The sequence below is a fragment of the Condylura cristata genome, unplaced genomic scaffold (assembly GCF_000260355.1).
Source record: "Condylura cristata isolate star-nosed mole 26May11 unplaced genomic scaffold, ConCri1.0 scaffold00031, whole genome shotgun sequence".
NCBI classification, from domain to species: domain Eukaryota; kingdom Metazoa; phylum Chordata; class Mammalia; order Eulipotyphla; family Talpidae; genus Condylura; species Condylura cristata.
In genome coordinates this window covers 10,257,276-10,284,330 of record NW_004567132.1, presented here as the reverse complement: position 1 = coordinate 10,284,330, position 27,055 = coordinate 10,257,276, and the positions used below count along the sequence as shown (strand labels likewise).

Genomic DNA, 27,055 nt, shown 5'->3' with positions numbered 1-27,055 from the left:
AGATTTATTTATTTATGCATACAGAACAGGGGTACAGGCTAGAGGTGCAGGGGTGGTGAGAGGACTCACCAGAGACAGAGCCGGGTGCAGAACAGGCAGATGGATGAAGTGCACTGCTGAGGGGAGCAGCGGGCCGGGAGGTCAGGAGAGGTCTGCTGTGCCATGAGGGTCAGCTCCCGCTGGGGCGGGGATCAAACTAGCTTCCTAGTGCTGCACTTTAACCTGCTGCACCACCATGGAGCTCCCCTCCCTTTTCTCTTTTGAATGCCTATCATCAGACTCTGAATGACAAACAGTACACACTGAATGATGTCAGTGAGAGCCAGCAGTTAATTACCAGCCTTACTCCATTTGGCAGAGATTCAGCGAGGTCATTCAGCTAGAAAACGGCAAAGTCAGGATTCGAATCCCAGCCATCTGTGCTCACTACCAAGACGGTACATGGCCTTTTCTCCTTGATCGCGAACCTGAGGGACTAGCCTCCATAGAGCACCGCTATCTATCATCAACTTGGCACTGAGAGAGAGGCACACTACCGTCACTTGAAGATTTAATAGAAGAACTATTTATAAAGCCACTGGGCCATCTTTTTCAACCTATTTTCATTTCCATGCACCCTAACATACAAGTTTTTGTTGGGTAGGGTTGAGCTTTGAAGGCTCACAACCATTTTAATATCTAAGATGATTTTTGTCCTTCACGAACCAATACTTGCCCCTTTGAGGATAACACGCCCCCACTGAAAATACAATGTTGAGAAAACACTAACACAGGCTGTTAACTGAGACACTATCTAAGGAAGCCTGAAAGGAGGAAAAGGATTATCACAAGTTGGGGACAGCTGAGGGAATAGGCTCACCAGTTAGTTGTGATTTTTTTTTTAAGACTTAGTTATTTGTGCATACAGAGCTGGGGTACAGGCCAGAGGTGCGGGGGTGGTGAGAGGATTCACCAGAGACAGAGTGGGGAGCAGAACAGGCTGACTGATGAAGTACACTGCTGAGGGGATCAGGAGAGGTCTGCTGCACCATGTGGGTCACCTCCGGAGTGGGGATTGAACTCATCCTGAAGTGGCTTTAGCTTCTTAGTGCTTTAACCTGCTGCGCCACCAGGAAGGGCCAAGAGTTGTGACTTTTTGATGAGACACCTGATGAGAGCAGAGCTGACTGGAAGACATGCACTCCAGCCCAATCCATTCTTCCCACAAAGGTGCAAATTGTCCAGCTAGGTCTAGTGAAGTACTTGGAACAGGGAGCTGGGTGGTTGGAGGCAGAGAAGAGGAAGACCTTCTCATGCTTTGAGTAGTTTACAATAAGCATCTATGATATAATCTTAAAATAAAATGTAAATTAAAAAATTGACCTAAAATGCAAATACGGTCATTCTTTCCCAGGCCCAAAATTCTTCAGTAGCCCATCTGCCACCAAGTTAAACTCCAAACTTGTTCACATGTCACACATGGCACCTGGCATAGTTCTTTAGCTTCATTTCTATCACTTTTTATGTCAAACCCTGTGTCCAGACATGTGAATTACTGGAAAAATGAATGCACTCCCTACCAACTTTCTTATTTCACTGCCAGCTTGCTCATAATGCCATTTTGTCACAGACATAATGCCTCCCATTTTTTGTAGACTTGTGAGTTCCACATTCTAGAATGCAAACTCTTTCCCTCCCCTCTTCTTTCCTTTGTTCTTCAAGGACCAGTTAAAATATCCTCTTTGGGCTTCAGTGAGAATAGCTGATGACTTTCTCCTCTTTGCCATCACTGCACGGAGTGATGATTAAGAGTACAGGCTATGATGCCAGACTGTGTGGGTTTAGATCCTGGATTTGTCACTTACCAGTTGGTGACCTTGAGCAAACTACTTAACCTCTGTGTTTCAGTTTTCTTTTTTTGTGAAATGGAGATTAGAAAAGTTCCTGTCCCAGAAGGGGAGAATCCATTTACCAAATATATACGAAATATTATATATCAAAACAAATTCCCACCAGGGTAGAACTGAGATTAGATTTTTAGAGCAGGGATTGTCAAACTACACTTTCTGGGCCAAATTCACCTATGTTATAAATATTTATTGAAGCACAGACCGCTTGTTCGTTTTTGTAAGGTCTCTGACCATTTCCACACTGTGGTGGCTCAACTGAGGGACTACAACATAAAATGTAGGTCTGCAGAGCCAAAAAAATTCACGTTTAAGAAAATATTTACCTGGAGGCCTTCCCTGGTGGCACAAAAGGTTGAAAAGCAGCACTAGAAGCCACAGGGGCTTCAGCACGAGTTTGAATCCCTGCCAGGGGTGTGGCCCACATGGAGCAGCAGACCTCTCTTGTTTGGCCCGCTGCTCCCCTCAGCAGTATACTTCATCAATCTGCCTGTTCTGCTCCCCACTCTGTCTGGTGAATTATCTCACCACCCCTGCATCTCTGGCCTGTACCCCAGTTCTGCATGCATAAATAAATCTGAAAAGAAAAAAAGAAGTATTTACCTTTAAAGAAAAAGTTTGGTAGCCCCTATTCTGGCAAGATAAAGTGACATGTAATGTGCTTATAATTTAAAATCATTGCCTGCTACTTGGTAAGCACTTGAATTTCAGCTTAACTAATATCACTGCAAACTCTTACAGTAATAAATAAGTAATAATACACAGGTACTATATAAAATTTTTGCTGAATAAATGAATAAGTGGAGAGGTAAAAAGGAACTAGAAATCGGAGTCATAGAAACCACTAGAGGAAGAGTCTGAAGAAGGTGGAAGTAGTCAGCTATGTTAAAAGACAAATCAAGGACTGGAGAAACCATGAAATTTGGCAATCAGATGAAGTGACCTAACCAAGGAACAGCTTATCTGAAGTGGTGAGGACTAAAGCTAGGCTTTGGTGGGTCTAGAAGGCAAAGGAAATAAGAAAGGGGGGATAGAAAAGTAGAGATTATACAGCTATGTATCAAGATAAAAGTGGTCTACTACCTGAATTTAAAAAAAAAAAAAAACTGCACTTCAAAAATACCAGGTTATTGAGGTATCTGATGGATCTGCCTCTTATCGTTGAGATGTCTGGTGCTGGGTCAAATGTCAGTGGTTAAAAATTCAAGTCCCTGGGCCCTCCCTGGTGGCACAATGGGTTAAAGTGCAGCACTGAGAAGCTTAAGCTACTTCCCCATGAGTTCGATCCCACCTGCCCCGGATGAGATCCACATGGCGTGGCAGACCTCTCCTGACCCACCCGCTGCTCCCCTCAGCAGTGTACTTCGACGATCTGCCTGTTCTTCTGCTCCTCGCTCTGTCTCTGGTGAATCCTCTCACCCTCCGCATCTCTGGCCTGTACCCCAGTTCTGTATGAATAAATAAATAAATCTTTAAAAAAAAAAAAGATTTATGATGATAAGCAACCAAAAAAGGTAAACTCATGCCTTTTGCAGCAACATGGATGGAGCTGGAAGGGATCTTGCTTAATGAGATAAGCCAGAAAGAAAAAGAAAACTACAGGACAGTTTCACTCATAGTAGGATTATAAAGGACCAGGGAGAAAATAATAATAATAACGAACAACTATATACCAGGGATATTTTGTGGGGGTGGCATGGGGGATGGGATCGAAAATGGTGGGGGGAGGGAAGTGCACTGGACTGTGGTGATGGCACATGGGTGATTTGGAGATGGGAAGCCCACGGGGATTACAACTGAGATGGAAAATGGCACAAAATGATGAAAAATAAACTATAATGGCCCTCCCTGGTGGCGCAGCGGGTTAAAGCACAGCACTAAGAAGCTAAAGCCACTTCCGTGTGAGTTCGATTCCCGCCTGCCCCGGAGGTGACCACATGGCATCGCAGACCGCTCCTGACCGGCCCGCTGCTCCCCTCAGCAGTGTACTTCCTTGATCTGCCTGTTCTGCTCCCCACTCTATCTCTGGTGAAGCCTCTCGCTGCCCCTGAACTTCTGGTCTGTACCCCAGTTCTGTATGCACAAATAAATAAATCTTTAAAAAAAAAAAAAAAAGAAAAAGAAACTATAATGTTATTAAAAAAAGATTTATGATGATAAAGTAATGCTTCTTTTGCGATCTTACTGTATGATCTCAACTGGCTTAAAATAGTAACACAATGCAAATAGCAGTGTAAATTGCCTACAGAGCACTTATTGTAATTGTAAAATAAAAACTATATAAACATTTTTAAGGCCTCATTCTATAAACATTTACTGAGTGCTATGCCTACACCACACATTTTGATAGATACAGATAAGGAGTACAGAACTTCGTTAAGTTGGTCACTGATTGTCCTGTGTCCCTCAGGAATTTATGACTTAGTTGGTAAAGAAGGTTTGTCAAGCAAGGAGGCTCAATATTTGTTACAGCTGCTAAGGCAGAAGTTCAGATGGGGCACAGCAGGGTATAGAAGAATAAAATAATTTATATGAAACCATTTTACTATCTGTCAACTATTTGCCAACTATTTTTACAACTATTCACAGTATGACTAAAGAAAATTCTATCAATTCATAGCTGCTTTCTGGAAAACATGTTCAAGATATTCAGGATTCTGAACACATGCATATTATTAGTGAGTTTTTTTAAAGAGGCTACAAAAGGGAATGTTTAGTGGGTCCTATTTTTATTAAAATACACACTATATAATACTTTATTAAAATATATCCTATATATAGAAAAAGTCCATAAAGATACATATTTAAATATTAACAAGTGCTATAGCTGGGTGGTAGGATTACAAAAGTATTTTGCTCATTATACCTTTTTGTACTTCAAATGTTTGTATAATGAACAGGGCTTACTTTCATAATCACAAATAACAAAAGAACAAAACCATTGAATTTTAACCACAATGTATTACAAGCATATACTGTGTATGCTTATAAGCACACAGAACTTAGAGGCTTTTATACTTTTGTAAATTGAAGGATGTTTGGTTGTTACATGAATAACAACGAAAATTCCTCAGCCAACAAATGTTAGCAGATGACATCTCCAAGAGATGTGTCTAGAAGTCAACTTCCTTTCACAAGGTGAGAAACCATCAAGGACCCTGCCACTGAAAATACTGGTGTGTGCGTCCCTTCCAGGTGGTTCAAAGGATTACGATCCAGCACTGCAAGCTGGCTACAGCATCTTCAGTGTGAGTTCGATCCCCACCCTGGAGGTGATCCCATGGCACTGCAGATCTCTCCTGACCTGCCCACTGTATACTTTGTCGATCTGCCTATTCTGCTCCACATTCTGTCTCTGGTGAAGCCTCTCACCACCCCTGTGTATCTGGCTTGTACTCTAGTTCTGTATGAATAAATAATCTTATTTTTTTAAAGCATATATTTAAATAAAAAAAAAACACTGGCATGTGCTTAAAAGACTGAACAAAACAAAAACAGTATGAAACATTTAGTTTAACTGAATGTAGTAAGGCATTGGTAAAAAGTGAGTTCTATGATATTTAGTATTTCACATTACATGAAGTTCAGAGGTAGGTGGGTTCCAAGACTGTTTGCTTAGGGCCTTACCAATGTCAGGATTCTAAGTCGGTTCTTTAATCCTTGGCAGTCTCTTCCTGGGAGTGGTGAGCAACACCACCTCACACAGAGCTTCTGAGGTCAGGAACCAGGGGCATCTCCGCATACTCCATCTCACTCCTGTTTTCAGGGATTCAAAGTTTTCTAAGAATTTCCCTGGGAGACATCTCCCTATACTTCATTGGCTACACTGAGTGTTTGGTGTAAGAAAAAAACCTAAGGGGAAAAACCTAAGTCAAAAGAATAAACCATATCCACCCTAAACCAAACATTGGAGGAAGGAACTGTCATTATTACCCTCAACTAGCTGCCTCTAGTAGAAATAACATAAGTGGAGACTGATGAGGGATATATAGATGTCTTTGGATGCTTTTGGAAAGCTCAAGAAAGTCTCCATTTTCTCCTTCCTGCATAAGTTATGACAGCGATAAGCAACATTGCCTCCTGCCAGCATAATTAGAATGCATCTAGTATCATTTCAACAAAATCACCTTAGTTGTGCAATTTGTACTTTGAGTTCCTGAGTGATGGTTCTGGGTATGGCCCTATCTATGTGATTCTTTGTTTATTTGGGCCCTAGTTTCTCCATCTTAAAAAAGGTGACTCTTTAATGTCCCGTGAACTCTGGTACTTCATGATCCTGTATCACATCTCAGTTGGGGGGGTATCCTGCCCCTGCTACTACCTGCAAGCTGGGCCAGCGACACATGAGAAGTCATTCCCAAGGGCACTTTCTCTGATGCCATGTGGCAAAATGCACTTTCAGAGAGGAAGAAAGAAGGCAGGCCATAGTGTCTTGTCATTCATTCACTCTGGAATATTACAGGGTATCCACTATGTGTCACAGAAACTCTAGATTGAGTAAGAGGGAGTCAGTGTGGTCTCCGCTTTTAGGGAGCTTCTACTCTGGTGGGATGGGACTACAGCTAAGCCGTCACACAATTATAAAAGCTGTAGAGAGGGTTAGGACAGAAGATGAGGATGTATGTGTGGGAACATGTAGCCTGGCAGAGAGGAAGCAAGAGAAGCCTTCCTAGAAAAAATGATACTCAACAAGTCTAAAAGAAAACTGCTGTTACCTCCCCGGGCATCATAGGAAACTGCCTGACCTAACACAGTATCTCAGCAGACGCTTCATCTACTTTTCTTCTCTTGTTTTATTGTTTCCTATTCCTTTCTTAATGCACTTGCCTTCTTTCTACATAGTTGGGATAAGTAACAGAATCATAGGGAAACACTTGTAGGCTTCAATTTCAGATCTTTCTACCACCACCACCACCACCACCTTTACTTCCATCACCACCACCACCAAATACTTCACCACAATTACCATTGCCATCATCAGTATAATCACCATCATCACCACCATCCCCCAGCAACTCTACCATCGGCACCACTTGACACCATGAAGAAAAAAAGTAACAAGTGACCTTGCTTTCACTAGTCCCCTAACCACATATAAAATGGTTTAATGAATATTAAGGAATTGTTTTCTAAATTATTCAAGCTAGAAAAATCTTAAAATAGTTAAAATTTCCCTTTTTTAAATGTTTGCTTTGGTTTACAAACATCTTAACTGCTTAGTTCTCTTGGGAACACAGCTGTTTTTTATCTTCTCAAGTGGAGAAATATGTGAAAGTCTTTTTGACAAATAAGGTTGTTGTTTTTAAAGATTTATTTAGTTATACACACAGAACTGGGGTACAAGCCAGAGATGCAGGGGCGGTGAGAGGATTCACCAGAGACAGAGTGGGGAGCAGAACAGGTGGACTGACAAAGTACACTGCTGAGGGGAGCAGCAGGAGAGACAGAGAGGTCTGCTGGGCTATGTGGGTCACCCTCCTGGCCGGGGATCAAACTCCTGTTGTGCCACCAGGGAGGACCCCCCTGTTTTAAGCTGTTTTAAGAAGGCATATTAGAGACAAAATTTTCATGATGGGAAGGAAGGGCAAACATAATTTTAAAAGTTCACAAAATCTCTTTATTCATTAAGCAGTTTTAGTTAATCAGTCATAAATCAGTGACTGTAAAGGTGGAAGTTAATTATACCAATAGTACCCCTCTATATAATTATATGATACATAAAATGTTTATATTTATAGTTATTATATTTATCATATATTTATATGTAATACTTATCATACATAGGGTCAATGTTCATTATTATAAATGTCCACTAATTTTGAAATTTGGGTTAAAGATTGAAGTCAATTGTAAAACTGTCACAAATTCCTCTCATCCTCATAGGCACATCCCTTACCATGTGACTTCACCACTCTTCTCATCTCACTACTCCTTGACTTTTGACTCTGGGTTGGCCTTCTTTTGCTAATAGGGTATTAGCAAATAGGACAGCAATGAGAGACTGAAAAACCCGTGCACTTCACATCTTGATCATTTAGGTGACCTTACTGTAACAACATGGTTGGCCTACTTGAGGGCAGCAACTATGTGATAGCGATGAGCAAGCCCAGATGAAGACCACCAAGAACAATCAGTTCACCAATCACCATTCTAGCCTACTTCACCCCAGCTGAGCTTGCTGAGGACAGGTGAGCCACGGAGTCCACAGAATAGACCAAACACTCATGAGAAATAATAAAATGTTTATTGTTTTAAGCCACAAAATTTTATGGTGGTTTGTATATAGCAAACAAACAAAAAAAAGCAAACAAGTACAGGAACCATATCTTGAGAGTTTTCCTATTTTCTCATTGTCCATTCTAAAAAGCTGGAGTGAAACATTTGGTTTGAGCCATTGTTGTCATAAATACGACCTTTCATTTTCTTCCAATTCTAAGAGCACTGATTCTCTCACGTTAAGCATTCTTTCTCAATTATGGTCTCTATAGAAGAAAGGGGCTGTGGAATAAAGGTAGTAAAATGAGGCAAGCAGTTAAGAGTGAGAGGGAATTAAGGTGGTGAGAGCAGAGTAGGCTGCGTAGGGTAAGTGGTGGGGTTGGTACAATTCTGTACATGCATCGGAGCTGCCCCCTGGATTTCCCTAAATTAACTTCAGGCATACACCTAAAATTCCCCTTATGTTCCATCCTTAAACCTTCTTAAACCTTTTCCAACTTTTTTTTTTCTTATGCATACAGAACTGGGGTACAGGCTAGAGGTGCAGGGGCAGTGAGAGGATTCACCAGAGACAGAGTGAGGAGCAGAACAGGCAGATCTACGAAGTACACTGCTGAGGGGAGCAGCGGGCGGGTCAGAAGAGATCTGTGGTGCCATGCGGGTCACTTCCAGGGTGGGAATTGAACTCAAGCTGAAGTGGCTTTAGTTTCTTAATGCTGTGCATTAACCCACTGCACCACCAGGGAGGGCCCTCCTTCTCCATCTTTTATATGTTCTAATATATAGATTTCTATTTTGGTAGAGACTTTTTTGGTTATGACAGGGCTTCAACTCAACCTTGGAAATCCAGATCACCAGGGGAGCAGAGGTGCTCAGAGTGCTGCCTCTCCATCTCTTTAGCTTCTGCTTGCCTCTGTGTTGGCCTTCCTGGATTCCTCGATCGCTATTTTATTCTGTGGATCCCAGAGTTGAGGGGTGGCAGCTGTCTATGGTGTCTCTCCATCTTCAGAGACCAAACCTGTCTCCTCTGCCCCACCTGTTACCCTAACCAAGCTAACTGCCCCAAGATCCATGCAATTTCCCAAGTCGAAAACTTGGAAGTTATCCTAGATTCCTCACTAGTCCCCACTTCTAATAGCACTAATAGGTCATAAAGTAGTCATTCCTACCCCACCTCCATGCCCACTGTTCTAGTCTTTTGTCAGGCATTGTTATGGAAGAAAGCAATTTCTTCCTAACCAGTTTTTGCTTTGCTCCCTACACACCATCTATTAAAAATGTGACTTTAAATCCAGCACTCTTCTTAAAATGTTTGGTTATATAACATGTATATATACCTGCTGTATATACTTTGAGTACAAATACCATCCTATTTGTTGACTTTTTTCTTAGTTCATCACTTGAACTCCTACTTGCCTTACTGTCAAAATTTAGGTTGAGTTCCCTAGAAACAGCTAGAGTTTGGGTAATTACTATTACCTGTTAGCTTCATTGTTCCCTGACACTGGATGGGGCTGAACTCACGCTGATTCTTTCTACCTGTTTAACTATAAGGCGTAGCCTTAGGGGAAAAGATCAGGGGTTGGGTATTTCCACCCAAGAGGTCCAGAACTTCTCATGCAAATTACTTTATCCAGTGACAAGTTCTATGACCTAGGGTCTCAGAGTGTGGCTCTGCTCCAAGTCATAAAGGATTCCTTTATGTGAGGGGTCAAAACCTCCAGTGCCTATAGGAACCAGAAGTCTGACAGACAGACAGCAGCCACTCACCAGCAATCATTAACACACAGGAATTTAGCACATAGTGGCTGCATCTATAGGTTTTTTTTTTAGGACAAATAGTTTTGACTGGTACGTGGAATTTTCTGACTTTAAATGGTTAGCTTTCTTTCTTTTTTTTTTTTTTTTGTAAAGAAGACAAAACCAAACCTGTCTGGGGGTCCAAAGATTGACAGTTTGTGACTTTGGTTTTATGGCCTAATCCCAGAACAATGGATGCCCACTTGCCCTACATTTGCATAACTGGTGGGGGCTACTGCCATGAACTGGAATTAGACAAAGATCAGGAGTGAACTGGCTAGAAAAGGTTCCATGATTTCAAGAATGGCTAACCTCATAGCCTAGCATGGTGGCCTCCCCACCTGGCTCCCACCCTTCTGTGAAGCCTTCCTATCTCAGGCTCCCTCACTCCCACCATAGTTTCCCACCTCAGAGCCTGTGTGTTCTGCATCTATCCAAATACCCTCTCCCACCCCCACCTGTTACCCAGTTATCAGCCCTCTCACCCTCCTTCAAGGTTCTGCACAAACACTTCTCCCACTAGGCAGCCTTCCTTTCCCTGATCTATGCTCTCTCTTCTCCTTAGAACACTTCTCCTTTTAGGACAGTTACGCCATTCTCCTAAAGTTTCTTTACAGGCCTGTTGCCCCTCTTGATGGAACCTCCCCTCTGCTCCCCCCAAGGGGGGACCACTGGGTTCATTCACCTCTGTATCCCCATATCCTCAAAAAGCACCAGACTTTGTAGGGGCAGGCTAGATGAATGGGCATCCCATTTGAAAAACAATGACTTTGCCCATTACCTTTCCCACTCCGGAGACCCATTTGTGAAAAACTGGTAATTTCATTTTCAGATATTCCATTGAAGTTTGATCTTTAAGTGAAAGGTGGGAGGGGAGTGGCAGTCCTCTGCACACTTTCATTTCTAAAATGACCACTTAGTCCACCTAGTAGTGAAACAGCTTCGTGTTGTGAAACACAGGCGGGAAAATTGAGATCCTCTGCTTTGGACCTAGTGAGGCTTCCAAGAAAAGTTCCAGAAATAGAGAAAGGCTAAACTGACTCCCTACGCACTAGCCTCCTCCCCCAACCACCCAACGTTTTCTGCGCTTTGAGTCAAGCTACTCGCCCGCCTAGAAGAGGAAAGGGAACCAGCTATTGTGAATAAAGCAGCACTTCCACAGAGCCGCGGCCTAGAGCAGTCTACGGAGAGCAGCCGCAGCGTGAAAGACTGCACAATCTCCCTCTTAAATTGACTGAGGTTTGTCGAAAACTGAAACTCCAGAGGCAAGCACTAAGAGTTACATTTTTTTCAACAAGAATGTTTCCCAGCACCGTCAATCATTTCCGGCTTTCTCTCCCAGCACAGCACGCACGCACACGGGGTCCCCGGCCCCGGGGCATAGACTTGGGGACTCTAGCACCTGAACAGACGCATCACTGGAAGCAGCGAGGTGAGGGTTTCATTCATAAGACTTGACTTCGTGGGAGGAGGGAGGAAGAGACAAAAGCCTTTTATCGCTGCCTTTTCAAATCCCAGTTCTGCAGCTGAGAGGGGAAAAAATGCCCCGGGAGTGAACGGCCTCAGGGACGAAAAGCTGCCCGATAACGGTACCAGCCAGCGCGTCAGCAGCCGACCCGCAGGCTATTTATACCGCGCAGATTATGCAATCCGGCTCCAGCCATTCAAGCCCGAACCCGGAAAGCGCACACGCCTGGGGGTGGGGGCACTATTCCCGGGCGTCGGGTCAGTTTCTAAGTTTGCATCATCCTCTTCATTAAGAGAGCGCTCGGGTTTTCATTCTTCGGGGAGACAGCCGGGCTGCAAACTCACTTGGCAGCTTATTTAAACATCGTAATAAAGGCACCAGAGCGCCGGGGGAGCGGCCCGGGGCTGGGCTCCGGCGCACCGGAAGGAACTGATAAACCAGGCTAATGATACCCGCTCCCTTCCCGGTCGGAAGTGCCCTCCGCGCGCCGGTCATTGAGAAATACCGAAGGGGCAGAAAGGGGGTGAGTTGAGGACAGGCCAGGGCGCAGCAGCGCACGCTCCACGGGGCCGCAGTCGGGGCGCTGAAGCCGGGGGGTGCTTCTGAGGGCTGTAGCCAGACGACTCACACCTTAAGCCACAGTAGAGCCCTTCCCAAATCACCCCCCTCCCAGTGACGCGCCCCCGAAGGGGTGGAAGGACAGGTGATTGATCAGATCCTCCCCCCGCACCTCCCACCACCCCGCAGAGACCTCCACTCCCTGCCCTACCGGACCCCGACGTGAGAGAGCTGGGAGGACGCAGAGAGCGCGCGCAAGAGATTGCAGAAAACGATAAAATGTCCGCTTCCCCGCTCCGGTGCGGGGCAGGAGGGGGCGGGGGCCGGGGCCGCTGCAAGCTTGGGAGTGAAACTGGACCTGCGGGCTACTGAGCATGCCCGTCTCCAGGCCGAGGAGGGGCGCTCTGACTCCGCGCTCCGGGCTTTCCGGGCGGCCGGAGGGAAGCACCCGGCGGAGGGTGCTCTCGGGCCGCGGACTCCTGAGACCGGTAGGTGGGGGTACTCCTTGGGGATCCGCTAGGTTAGCGTGAAGTTAGGAGTAGCTCGACTTTACTTCTGAAAAGGATTTCTTTTCTGAAAGCTGGATCTCATTTGAACCCACACCCTTAATTTGATGGTGGTGTTCAGAGCCTCTTCCCCCCTTTTGCGGGTTGTGGGGGGAGACTTGGGTCTACGAGGTTCTTTAAGCATTGTCATTCAAGTAAAATCCTAAATCCAACACACCCTCTATTCTGGCAACAATCCAGTGGACTTTGATAACACCGTGACATTTAAATCAATAAACAAATTGTGTCATTTACATAATCTCTTCATTCATTCTATGGAGGGTCAGGAGTCACAGTAATTGACGGGAGAGCCAAGAGGTCACCTACTAGAATTGTTTACAGCAATAGGATCCTTGGGGGGTATGAACATGACAAAGAGAACAGACCTTTCCTTTAGAAAGTTTTTCTTGTTTCATAAAGCCAATTTTCACAGGCCCCATGGCAGCCTAAGAGCAGATCCAAATGGAACACCTGAAGCAGAAAGGTGATGCAGAGTTCTGCTTGCAAAGTGGAAGAACAAAAAGATGGATAAAAACAAGGTGAAGTTCCAGGAATCGAAGCAGCAAAACCTGAATCGGCAGAACCAGGCCCTGGTGGCCTTGGAGAAGATGCAGGGGAAGTGACAAATGGCAAAGATCCTTAAGAAAGTCCGGCCCTCCCTGGTGGAGAGCAGGTCGAAGTGCAGCACTATGAGACTATCCACAGCCAGTGCAGCACAAGTTCCATCCCTGGCCAGGCAGGTGACCCATATGGCATGGCAGACTTCTCCTGTCTCGCCATCCGCTGTTCCTCTCAGCAGTGTATTTACCTGCCTGTTCTGTGCCCCACTTTGTCTCTAGTGGGTCCTCTCACCCCTTGCACCTCTGGCCTATACCCCAGTTCTGTATGCATAAATAAATAAATAATCTTAAAAAAAAAAAAAAAGTATGCACAGTCCAGAGCCGGTGAATTCCCATATTGGTGGGCATCTGGAGATGCCCAGCAATCACTATGACATTCCCCAAATCAGCTGGATGACACCTCTGTCCTGCGGTGTGGAATGACATCAAGAGAACAGGAAAGTGAGGTTGGGGCTCTGTTTAGTGGCTGGTATTTTCTAGAAACATTCTTGTAGACATATCCTTATTCTGTGAGATGGTGCTTTTCAAAGCATTGGACCCTTGTTCTAGAACCTGATTAAAGTAAGACCTTTCACTCAACCAAAAAAAGGATTTCTTTTTGGACCAAGGCTTTCCTGGTCCTTCGTAAGGACCAGGAATAGAGGGGAGCATTTGGTGACCCAACTGGCCAGAGAGAGGAAAGAGTTTTCAGATATTGCCCATTATAGGGTGCTTAACACAGTGCCTTCACTGGATAGCCTTTCAATCTTTCCATAACACTATATTTTGGGGATTATTCTGACACTATGGATACTGAATTTGAGGCTCAGCGACTCCAAGGACCTTCTGGGGTGTGACTCTAATGCAGGCAGAGTAGAAACCTAGTGACTAATGGATCTTAGAAATATTTTCTTTTGCTTCCAAGGGTGCCTTGTTCCCAGGTTTGACCTGCCATTCACTGCTATTAGTATGGAGCTGCATGGGTGAGTGGTGACAGAGCTCAGATTGTTCCTAGAACTTGCCTACCTGCAGAAAAGAATAATTCCTTGCCATTTGGTCACTTTGCAGAAAAGAATAATTCCTTGCCATTTGGTCACTTTGAAACTCAAGGAGAGTGCCAAAGAGCTGCTCAATGGGCTCATAACTTTGATATGAACAATGGGCTCATAACTTTGATATGAACAAATGTCTATGTTCCTGGAGTTCCAGAATGACTGGGATCTTGACTCAGCACATCCCAGACAAAAGCAACAATAGCCAAAGGTGAGAACTGAGTAGATGACTTAGCCTTCTGGGAATTTAGAGAACATAAAGATCTTGCTTTGTTCAGCGCTTTTTCATAAACTCTCACCTCAAAAACTGTGAGAAAGATAAGTTTGACTTTGTTGTTGCTCTGTTTTATAAAGAAACTGAAGAATTGCTAAAAGGGATTCTCACAGTGGCTAGGAGAAAACCAGAACTCGGGTGTTCCTTGTCATTGCCCTTTTCATCACCACATAGACCACCTTTCAGTATCAGGTAGTGAACCCAATCCATGTGCACAAAGGTTATGCTAAGCACAAAGCCCAGGGTAAACCACTAGTTTCTCCTTGACTCAAGGGGAAACCCTTTCTGTCTTTGATGCACCAGTGCACCCCAATCCATCCATGTAATATACTCTCTAGGCATATTATATTTGAGACATATAGTTAATCCCTTAATTGTTCAGTGATTGCTATTGTATTAAAATCTCTGTAAAGTCTCATGAACATTCAGAAGGATGGATGGAAAATGCTATTGTAATTGGAGAGTAGGAAGGGGCAGGGATTCTACTCTTGGTTCCAGAGCATAACCCTGGAAGGAAATACCCACTGGCTAGATTTGTAAACCTCACTGCAAAGTGAAAATGCAGAACTCCTTATTTCAATACTGCAACAACAAAGAATTAAGCACAGATCCCCTTGCAATTGCACAGGCTGTATGCCCAGGAAGCCTGCCCACTACCTAGATAGTGCTGCTTTGGGGAGCATGGGCCCACTCACATCCCAGGCTAAGTCTGGGAAATAATTCAAAGACAAAGGATGTGGGGGAGGAGGCTCCAGGAGCTCTTTATTCTCCCCATTTTACTATGCCAAAGCTTTAGGAGCTGGCAACCTCTGGCCTGGTAATTATGGCCTTCAAGGGACTGGGGTAAGGACCAGCCTCCAGCATTAGATTTGTTTACTGAATAATTTATGTATATGTGTGTATATATCTGTATGCACATAAATATTTGGCATACTTTTTATGTCGATAAAGTAGTGCACCATGTTTACTGAAATGCTAATGTTTCTGGGGGATATTGGCTTTACCTTTTTTTAAATGTATAAATAATGACTCCTTTAAAATATCCATTTCCCTACGAAGACAAAAAATCACAAGATCCAGTGAAACTGAAAAATCTCTGCCATTCAGAACCTTGACACCTACATCACCCTCCCGACCCAAAGTGGGAGGTAATTGATCTTCTGAGCTCCAGTACCCCTTTTGCCCTTCCCTGAGCTCCGGGAGCCCGCCGCCGCCTCCTCCCGCCCTCTCCCCCTTATCCCGATTTTTAATCCAGGGGTTGGGAAGGTGGGAGGGAACCAAACAGAAGCCAGATGTGTGTGAGTTCCAGGCTCCCGCCTCCTCCCTCTGCTCGGCCTTCCTAAAACCTGGAGCGCCGACGAGTACGGATCCGGAGCCAGGCAGACGCGGCGCAAACAACTCCGCTCCGCGACTCCTACGGGAGTGGAAGCCAGAGGGCGGGGTGTGTGTGGCGCGGGGATGGGGGGAGCCGGGCATGCTCAGTAGGCGGGACAAAGTTTTTTTCCTTTTTTTTTTTTAAATTTTTTTTTTTCGGTCGCAAGTAGGAAGCTTTTTGCACTCCACCACCTCTGGCCGCTGGGAAGACGTCATCGCTTCCGCCCTACTTCCTCCTCCTGTTGGCGGCGGTGAGAATCCAATATGGAGTAAATCGGTAGAGTCGAGAGATGGGGCTCGGACGGGGCGCCCTGCACCGCCTCCCAGGCGCACCTCCCCCGGCCGCCGACCGCTCCCCGGAACCGTGATTGGCCCGGCCCCCTGGGGGCTACCGGGGGCCGAACCCCCACCCGCGGTCGGCCCTCTCCACCTCCTCTCAGCAGTCCCAGCCGTTCCACCGCGCGCTTGTTTTTCTCCTCCTCTCCCCCATCGTCGTCCCCGTCCAAATCTCTCCCCCTTCGCCCGCTCGCGAGTCTCCGGAGCCCCCGCCCGCCTCGCCCCTCGGCGCTGCGGCGCTCACGCCTCTCGCAGCTCGCCTTTACACCCTTTCCCCCAAACCTCACCCCACACTCCGGTCGCCCGGCTTCCCCTTCTGCCTTCTACCGCGCCCCCCTACATCTCTAGCCGCCCCCCCCCCAAATCAGGCGATCTCCGGAGATGTGAAGGAGGGGGGTTGAGCGGACAGGAAGATGAAGGGAGCAAAGCTGCCCGCCGCGGGACAGGCGTCTAGGTGAACAAGAAAATGACCGAAGAAACACACCCGGACGAGTAAGTTTGGCCGCGGGGTTGGACGAGGGTACCCCGAGGGGGCAACGTGGGGTCCGGGGCTGAGGAGCCAGGAAGGGACGTTCGTTGGGTGAACTTGGCCTGGGGTGCAGCTACTCGCCGGCCTGTAGGTTTGGGACTTGAGATTCCCCCCATGTTGTTGAAATGAGGAGGGGGCCAAAACTGCTGCGGGCCTAGGGGCGGGGGGGGGCACGCTTTAGGTCCGCGGGTTGGTGGCCGCTGCGGGGGCCAAGGGCGCGCGGGTGACCTCGGGGCGGTCCTCGCTTGCTCTCTAGCCTGCGCTCCAGCCCCTCGCACCCCCCCCCCCGAAGTCCTCAGCGGCTGGGACGGAAGATTGGACATCCCCTCATCCCCTGCTCCGGCTTCCTGGGGTCGGTGGGTTTTACGTGATGACTGTGACTCTCGCGCCCCGTCACTCGTTCCACGTCCCATCGGTAGCCCACTGGGGCCCAGGCTCCGCCATTTCGTTTTCTGAATCGCTCTCATTTGCATACCACATTTTCATTCATAAAAACCCGGCGGAGCTCGTAGAAGACTGGGCACGGGCTGCGCGGGGGTCTGCGTGAGCCCGGGTCCCCGCGCGGGCTGGCGTGCTGAAGCTGCCAGCGGGGTCCGGCGGCGCTTGTGGACGTGTGTGCACGCGCTTGTGGGCCCGGGACAGGCGCCCCGCGGGTCCCGGCAGCTCGCGGGAGGGAGGAGGGGCACAGCGCGAGGCGTGTGCTGCGGGGGCTGGCGGGAGCTGCGGGCCAGTGCGTTGCGGGCCGCGTGTTTGTGTGTGAGTGTATGTGTATGCATACATGCATGCTTTCGTGTGCGCGTGCACAATGTGCGAGCCCGAGGGGGAACAATGCGGCGCCCCGCGGGAGGGGCTCGAGCTGACACCCCCCCACCCTCGCCCTCGGTGGGACCGGTACCTTTCGCCAGCCTGGGGCTGAAGTGCCTCTCCCTCCCGCCTCTGGGCTGCGCGATCCGGTTTGGCTTTTTTCCCACCCCCGCCCGAGGCGTCTTCAATCCGAGGTGCCGCCGAGACTGGGCTGCGGGGTCGGGCGCCTGAGCTCCTCAGCCTCGGGTCCGAGTGGTCACTGCAAGGTGGCCGCCGCCGCCGCTCAGTGACTGCCCGCCACCAGCCACTTTCTTCTTTTCTTTCTTTTTTTTGTGAATAAGACGCTCTCCTTTATTGTCACATGATATCCCTTCCCTCCTCCCCTGCACATTCATAAATCCAGTGCCTGCCTTGGCTCCTTTCATTCAGAGCTGCCATTAGCCTAGGGTAGCTGTGTTGCGGGCCTGAGTGCAAGGAGCCGGTGGGCTTCCGCCGGGAGGTGCCCTTAAGGGAGATGGGTGCTTGTCTACGGGGGACCTGAGGGCTGCAGGTAGCCAGTCCCCAAGGTCCGGAGTCTCTGCCCCTGCTAGCATTGAGACTCACTGCAGAGAGGGGAAGTGACTCAGGGCTGGGCAATTGAGACGGCTTCTCTCACTGCAGGTGACAGAATACTGTGCTCCACTCTAAGCATCCACTGACTTTTATTTTGATGCCCTTTTACCCTTTGGCATCTGCTGTTGCCAGGCTGGGCAGGAGGGGAGGTTGGAAGGGTTGGTGTTTGGAAAAGGGAATTTCCTTTATGTGGGTCCCCAGGGAACTCTGACTGTAGTAACCCCTGGTCTACTAACAGCCAGTTGCTGGAGAAGATCCCTCCTAATGGCCTGATGTGCATGTCCCCACATCTAGGAGTCTTTTACATTTTAGACATTTTAGTATGCTGCTTGTGAAATGGTAAGGTGAAAGTTGTGTTTTTAGGGCTAAAATAGAGGGAAAGGAATACTTTGCTGTTTTTGTGGGTCCTCTTTTGTGTGCAGCACGCACAAATGTCTGCAGTAGCCAGTTGCCATGCTCCCTACTTGCTTCTCAGAATTCTTGGAGATTGGTTTGACTACCCTATTTTGGGTTTATTGGCTCAGTCCCTTGGGATTAGCCTAATCTCTTCCATTTTACAACAGCATGTCAATTTTGCATCCCATCTATTATGCAAAGCAAAAGGATTTTGGGTGGGATCACTAGCAAGAGGCCCTGAGAGCTTCTGTTCCAGACTCTCAGAGCAGTTCAGTAAAATCAATGGTCCCTTCTGCCTCTGAAGCCCAGTTGAGACAATGGATATTTGAGGACAGGTTCTGGTTTCATTTAGAGAGTCAGAAAGCAGAGCTCACGTCGGAAAGCGGTGGCGCCTCAGCCTACTGCAGAAATGGACTTCTTGGGATTACTTTTGGGATTACTTTTAATGTAATGACCTTGGCATGAGACAATAAATGCCTAGTGCTAAAACGGCTGCATGGGTTGTAAACTGCCATTTGTGGACACTGCCCATTATATTGTTCAACATTCTTATGTAATGACCCATCTGAAGAAATTCCTTTTAATTGTAAGTGCTAGGAAGAAGGTTTCTCACTATGAGTTACAGAGCTTGCTGTGAGTCCTTTTTTATTTTTATTTTTGCTACCACTGTCTGGAAGCTCAGAGCTAAAATTACTGCTTGGTTACAGTAGCCATAATTACCTATGCTTTTGCTAGATTTATTTACTCCTCTAAGTGAATTTTGATTTTCTGTTTCCTGATGGTATTATCTAAGGTCCCTGAGATACCTTATGGAAATAGGCAAGGTGGTTGTGTGGCATCAAATTTGACACCCAAGGAGGATATAGGTATACCTTACTTAAAGGAGATTTTGATAGGCTAAATGTATTTAAGGCTTTTGTTAAAGATTTAAGCATTTGTTACATTTAGTCTCATAATAAATCAGACTTGGCAACAGGTATACTTGAGTTTACTTTACAAAAATAGTAAATTTTTGTCTTATAATCCCCCCCCATATCAGTTAAAAAAATAAAAACTCTGATAAATACATGGTATTCAGGAAAGCCTGAATGCTCTTTTCAGTGGTGGTCCTAAAAAATAGTTTTCATTATAGAAAATACTGACCTTTTTCCTTTGGTTACCACCAGATAGAAATGCAAATTTTACAGCACTGCAGATTTATAAAAAAATACAACTTAAAAAGAAGAACATCAACAAATTATTCTAACTGGTCTTTTGTACTTGGGAGTGCAAATTTTTTAATCATACATATTTTGTCTGTATCTTTAAAGCATTTGTTCGTGACTTTGAATGATGTGGAAATTCGCAGACAAAATGAAGAAATTCTTTTCAAGCAAGCTGTAACTCAGGAGTTCTCGGCTGCCATTCAGCTTTCTGTTTTGTTCCTCACAGGAACTCTGCTCTGCAGTGGCACGAATCTTGCTGAGAATAGATTTGCAACTCTGCCCTCAGTCATATTTTTCCTTTTAAAAGGTTTCTATTTCTTAGAAAAAGACAAATAGTTTTTCACTGAACTATTTCAAAGAATGTACGTATGTGTTACATACATCAGGACTCTCACATGTAAATACTTGAGCTTCCTGCCTAAGGATCAGAATAGTTTTCTGTGAAAATCAATACCATCATCACACTTTACAAAATTAAGAATAATTCCCTGATGTCTCTAGCACTTAGTCTCAGTTGTTCAAAGAGTCTTGCGTAACTGGTTACTTCAGCCAGGTGCCAATCAGATCTAGTGTTAAATGCATTGGTAATGTATGCTGAAAGCTCAAGGTTGAGCCATTTGCTTACTTCCTGATCTCAGGCAACATTTTTACCTATCTCACCTTAGGTTTATCTGAGTGAATAAACTGGGGATAAATGTTACCATTTTGTGAAGTTCTGTGAAAATTAAATGAGATAGCCCATGACAAACTGAAAGGATAGCACCAAACCAAAAATTAGGTGTCTAAGTGAATTTTTGCAGAAAGAAAGGTTTCTTACAGGCTCAGCTTGTGCATTTTTAAATAATCCTGTGAAGTTGGTGCTATCACATGTAAATGATGAGGCAGCTTAAGTATCACTACTTACCCAAGACAGCAAAACCTTTTTTTTTTTTAAAGATTTATTTATTCATACAGAATTGGGGTACAAGCTAGAGGTGCAGGGGCAGTGAGAGGCTTCACCAGAGACAGTGTGGAGCAGAACAGGCAGACCTACGAAGTACACTGCTGAGGGGAGCAGCGGGTGAGACAGGAGAAGTCTGCCATGTGGATCACCTCCAGTGCAAGGGATGGAACTCCAACAGAAGCTGCTATGGCTAGCTTGCAGTGCTGTGTCCTAACCCGTTGCACCACCAGGGAGGGCCCTCAAAACCTTTTTTATGTCACTTTACTCGTTTAGTCTTCTCAACAATTTTGAGATAGATGGCATTGCTACCCCTATTTTTATTAATTTAATTTATTATTTTTTAAGGTTAAAAAAAAGTATGCATATTAGAGCTGCAGTGTAGGCCAGAGATATGGGGGAAGGGTGAGATGTTTCAGAGAGACAGATAGGGTGCAGAACGGGCAGATCTACTAAAAAACCCTGTTGAAGGGGGAGCAGTGGACAGAAACTGGAGACATCTGCTGCCACCATGTGGGTTACTTCCCTGATTTGGTTTGTGGCTGGGATAGCTTGAGAGCTCTGAGACTTTAATCCCTGTGCCTCCAGGGAAGCCCCTGGCTGAGGAGTTGGGGATTGAACTCAAACTAGTAGCTGGCCATCGCTTGATAGTGCTGAGACTTAACCCATTGTGCCACCAGAGAGGCTCCACTACCCCTACTTTTAGATGAGGAAACTAAGGCACAGAGAAGTTAAATAATTTTCTCCATTAGTAATTGAAGGAGCTGAGATTTGGCACCCATGCCCCTACCTCCTCACCCCCAGCCAGATCTGGAAGGGTTGGATTGTTTTTAGCCACCGTGAAGTACTGCCTGAGAAGGGAATAGGGAGGTCAGCCACTGTCATTCTGACTTCAGAACACGGCTGTTTTTGCCAGGCACGCTGTATTTAATTCTGAATTGGTAACAATTTATCATTGCCATACTTTTTCCACTTCCCATATCTTCCCTGAAAATATGATGAGTCATATACTGAGTTAAGTAAGTTGAAATAAACCTGAGTGTGAGAATTCTGTGATAGCCTTGGTGTGTATTCAGAGTTTTCACTATAATATTAGCTCTAAATTCATAGAAATGATGGTGGTAGAAGCTATATATATATATATATATATATATATATATATATACATACACACACATATACATATTTGCACTAGTCTGGAAAATGGAATGTTTCTACTCCACATGAGTGAAATCCTTAAATGTTAGAGTTGACTGTGCATAATAGGAACCCTCCTAAAATCATAGAAGACAAAACAAAAAACTTGAAAAGACCTTATTTTGTAATTACATCAGGACATTGTCACTGTTTAAAATCATTGTCATTACAGAAATCATATGAAGTGCCTACTACTGCAAGGAGGCAGATTGTTATAGGCCGCAGACCTGGACCTGTCTGCTGGTAGGTTTTTGCAGGCATTTTAACAAGTTCTACCTCCTTTCTGGCTATGGGTGGTCCTGTCTACTTTGCAGCCCCTTTAGCCAATAAGATATTTAAAAAAGAAAAATCCATGAGTTCCGAAACTATTCTGCCTCGACAGTCTGCTTAGTCTTGCTTTTTATTCTGGAATTGTTTTTTCCTTCCCTTCTCCAAAAAGTGAAATTCTGCTCATTTTCCCCTAGCAGTTCTGGCCACTCCTCCTGTGACCCTCTCCTAGACTGCCTGTTTTACTCCCAAATCAAAATCAAGGACTCTCACATTTTCCCCTACGTTATATGACCGCTCACCACCATTTAGAGTTGGGCTTATCCCCAGCTGGCTTCTTTATAGCAGCATACAGCTTTTTGGATTCAGGGTTATCTCTGTTGGCTCGTTTTCTAGTTGTGGCTCACTACCATTGGACATACCGTAGTTGCTTAATAAATGTCTATTGAACAAAAAAATGGCTTTAGTTATTTTGAAATGTGGTTTGCCCCTGCAGACTAATGCAGTTACACTTCTATTTGGTTAACTTATGTCCAAACTCACTTTTGAAAAATTCTGTGTTTGCACAAAGCCCTTAGTATGTTTTGTGGAAATTGGGTACACAACTCCATGGCAGTGATGATCTGTGATTGACAAGTCAAAAACATTTTGATTCTAGTCACTATTATGGGAACTGAGAAGTAGAAGATCTTGAACGCAATAAGCAGAGCCTGTGTTTTGCCTCTGCAGGAGAATCTGTGTAGTAATCACAATATTAACAATTTGCAGTAGCTGCAGGGTTCTGATGGAGTCTTCACGCTTGAAGTTGGAGACAGCTGTGCTGATGAACTCCAATATTGGCATAGCTTCTGTGGGGCTGATCAGGAATATACAATTTAACAGAAAATCCTCAGCAATTGAACAAGATGATAGTAGAGGCAGAGTAGGAAAGAAGTTTGAGTGTGTGTGGTGTCTGTTTTGGCTGGTTTTCTCTGGTAAATTAGCCCCCTCACCAAAGCACTGGTCATACTGATAAACCTCCTAACTTGTGTTTCTTTTTCATTGATATTGAAAGTTAGAACAATGATGATTTTTGGAGGCATTTCCTGGGGCTTTTAGTCACTGATGTGAAAGGGTATTTTGCACTGGCGTATGATGCCATGTGCATTTCTGGATGCTTTCCTTGGCCGGGCAGAAAGGATTCTTAACTCTGCTTGACATGTCCCATGTCATGGAAGGGGAGGGTTGGACCAGGATCTTAATAAAATACTTCATATTAACTGGCATAGGAGTTCCCTAGGGGACAGCTGTTTTGGAACTACTCATTTCTCAGGTAATCTTTATTAACAGTGTGTTCACTTGTGGCTTATTGTGCCCATGATAGCAAATTATGCTTCTGTTATTCAAGCTACTCCCCAAAGCATGGCTAAACATTTATTTTAAAATAGGATTTCTGTGTGCGCTTGCACTAAGAGCAGAGATGAAGAAATGGATTTTGATGTCACCCTGGCATTTAATACTTGTGATTAAAGAGATTAGAATAATATAAGCAGATTCTGAATTATATGGCTTTCACTCCTCTTGTGCAAAAAAATAATGATTTTTCAAATCTGGTTGTTTTCATTCTAGATGTATTCCCTGTGGTTCATTCATAAATGCTAAAAACTTGTTTGTCAGGTTAAGCTTTTTTTATTCTTTGTTCACCTCGTATCTGGTTTCTCATTTTCATCATTCCTTTTCATTTTCTCATTGTATTGCTTTGGTGCTGACATCCATTATTGGTTTTTCAGAAAAACACAATTTCTACCCCTCTGTAAGTGTGGAAATAGTCAGTTATTCACCCTTATATGGCCTACTAGAGTGCTGAGCACATAGTAGGTGCTCTGTGAACATTTATCGATTGGTTAAAATAAATATTCATTGAAATAATTTTACCTTATTCTAGTGATTTCCAACAGTCCAAACAGTAATTCACATTTATATCTATATTCCCAAAGACTATGAAGTTGCTGTTTTCAAACTACCAAGCAAGGGAGTCTGCTGTGACAGGAGGGTAGAGGCAAGTGTTTTGGCATCACACCCTGCCTCTGCCATCCAGTAAGACATGCTGGCAAATGTCCTTAATCACAAGCCCCGCCTAAAGTAAATTAAGTTCATTCTGCCATCCACCTCATAGGCTGTTGAAAAGTGGAAATGAGATAGTGTAAAAAGCATTTTGCCATAGCTTTTACCTTATAAATGGGAAATACCCTGGCACTTAAATACCGCTGGAGGGTCTCACGTGATGTTGTGGAGTGTCATTTATTTTCATAATTTATGAGGCAGACTATCTGAACTATTTTGGTCTTATATTAACATTTTGAGATTTTTTGCTTTACACCAAGAGGGTTGAGGTATTTGCTCCAGAGGTTTGTGGGAGTCGAATTAGATCCTAGAAAATCAGGTTCTCTTTTCATCTGGCTTTCCTGTGCTGTATAGAGTAAATCCTTTGTTCCGTATTATCTAACTTCCAGCCTTTTACTCCATGAGCTTTTTTATGTCTCATAGTAGCTTCTCTCCTCTCACCAGGAATGTATATTGCTGGTAGCTTTCTTGACTCTTGCCATCCATGTAGTCTAGAATTCCTTAACAGCCTTCAACTTGTTCGTAAAAGAAGACTCCGTAGACTTGGTAGGACTGGGGATTCTAGGAGTAAGTTTAATAACTTGTTTTATCTACTTAACATTCCATGTTGGCTTTGGCATTTTATTTTTTTCAAGATTTATTTATCTATGCTGAGGTACAAGCCAGAGATTCAAGGGGGGTGAGAGGATTCACCAGAGTGGGGAGCAGAACAGGCAGAAGTATACTGCTGAGGGGAGCAGCAGGTGAGACCAGAAAGGTCTGCCACGCCATGTGGGTCACTTCCAGGTTGGAGATTGAACTCATGCTGAAGCAGCTGTGGCTAGCTTGCAGTGCTGTTCTTTAAACTGTTGCGCCACCAGGGAGGGCCTGGCATTGGCACTTTATATTTCTAGTCAAGGACTGGAAGAGTTTTAATTTATTCACCAATTTTCTAATAATTTTACTCAGTTTTAGACTCTTTTGTGTGAATAGTCTTACTGTAGCAAATTAGTTTCTCTCCTTTGTTTAATGTTAAATCAGTTTTGTGGTTTTTTTTTTCTTAGGCTCAAAATTCCAAAACAGGTCCACTCTGCCTTGGTGGTGTGCTCTGCCTCAAGTCTCACTTCTGGCCCCAAAAGCCGAATGGTTGTCTTCTCTTTAACCTTCATGTGAAAGTTTCAGATAGGGGAGCCTGATGTCAGTAAATCAGCTTTGAGAGCCTTCTTGCCCATTCTCAAGTGTCTTTTATACTAAGGAACTTGGAATATTTTTGATCCCTGACTGCAAAACCATATAAATTATTGTATTGGCTAAAATAAATAATAGTGGGGGTGAGAATTGAGGGGAGGGAGCGGCAAGCTGATCAGTGCCTGCCATGTGCCTTTCACTCACTGACTGACTGCACTTACCTCACCAAGCCCTGACCTGCCAGACAGTGCAGGAGTGGGTGACACGGAGGAGTCTCTGCCCTTGGTGGGCTTATGTTCTGGGGCCTGAGCCGTTTCCATGAGTCCTAAGGGTATGAGGACAGTATTCTCTTGACAATTGACTGACCCCATGATGTTTTCCTTCTCCTCCATCTTCAGGGTTCCTTCTAAAGCTCTAAGTTAGAAATTGAAGCTTTAGGGCTCCCAGATTTGGGATGCGGGAGCATCACAGGAGCTCCTTGCCCTGTCCAGAACCCCCTAACAAGTTCTTCAGGTCATTTTAGGGGTGTGTGCCCACATATGTGTGATATACTTGTGCACCTGCACATTCACATGTGGGTGTGATGTGCAGGACAGTGCAGCATCCACACACTGGGGCTGATGGAAGGCTCTGAGAAGTAAAATTTCTTGCTGAAATCCCAACAATATTTGTTTTATCTAACCTAGGTCCTTTGACTTCACACCCCTTGACTGGAACATAATGTGTCGTAATCTTGCTCTGATCCTCGTTTTTTTTTTTTTTTTAGAAAAAAAAAAGCTATTATATGTATACAGCTTGATTTATGTTAGAATTTTGTAGATACCTCAAAATCACAAATTTTTTTTTCCCCTAAAGATTTATTTATTCATACAGACGTGGAGGTGCAGGGATGGTGAGAAGCTTCACCAGAGACAGAGTGGGGAACAGAACTGGCAGATCAATGAAGTACACTGCTGAGGGAAGCAGCGGGCCGGTCAGGAGTGGTCTGCCCCGCCATGTGGATCACCTGGGGCCATGTGGATCACCTGGGGCCGGCTATGGAGCTCGCACTAAAGCAGCTGCACTGAAGCCGCTGCGGCTGGCTTGCAGTGCTGTGTCCTAACTCTGCGCCACCATGGAGGGCCACACAAAGTGACATTTTTGCCTTGCATTGCTAACCAGCCCTGTGGAGTAGGAAAAAAGTGGCCTTTTGGGAGAAAACTAGCCACCCGCCTTAACTTCTGATGGGAAGCATGTGTGAACAGAATGGCTAGTAAATGCACAGTATTCTGGTCCTGGAGTTTAGCCCAGCTGGTTTGAAAAGAGCATTAAACTTGTTTCTGGAATCTTGTAAAATAGGGGTTCGCATTCTGGAAGGCCTGAGTTTATGTATGCATTTGTAACAAATTCCCAGGTGGTGCTGGTCCATTAGAACACATTTTGAGCAGCAAGAATAAGGCTGTGATGACAGTGAGCTCACAGCACCAGGTTTGTTTGTCTTCATTGCCCAGACAGTAATGAAAAGTGGCCTTCACATATTTGGCAATTAGAATTTTTTGAAGCTCATTGGACACAAAAGTGGTTTTATTCACTGAGAGCTACTGTCAAGTGTTACAGGACAACAAATCTGTTACAGGGCAGGGAGAGAGGGACACCCCGGAAGCCCCAAAACTGCCTGCTCTGAGTGGGTTCTGCCATCCGCCGCGTCAAGACAAAACATATAATAAAACTTTAATGAAAAGGGACTT

At 45.0% G+C, this 27,055-nt stretch overlaps 1 protein-coding gene and 1 long non-coding RNA gene across 2 annotated transcripts in view; one reads left to right on the top strand and one right to left on the bottom strand.

The window, feature by feature from the left end:
* LOC105854255 overlaps positions 1–17,629 on the bottom strand; it is a 101,027-nt gene extending 83,398 nt beyond the window's left edge. Inside the window, exon 1 of the long non-coding RNA XR_001145948.1 lies at positions 17,533–17,629. This is a non-coding gene — a long non-coding RNA (uncharacterized LOC105854255). The remainder of the gene's footprint in view (positions 1–17,532) is intronic.
* Positions 15,816–27,055, top strand: part of SPRED2 (sprouty-related, EVH1 domain containing 2) — a 107,600-nt gene continuing 96,360 nt past the window's right edge. The window contains exons 1-2 of the mRNA XM_012731553.1: positions 15,816–15,839; positions 15,943–16,600. Of these exons, the coding sequence (XP_012587007.1) occupies positions 16,575–16,600 (26 nt within the window). The 5' untranslated portion in view covers positions 15,816–15,839; positions 15,943–16,574. The remainder of the gene's footprint in view (positions 15,840–15,942; positions 16,601–27,055) is intronic.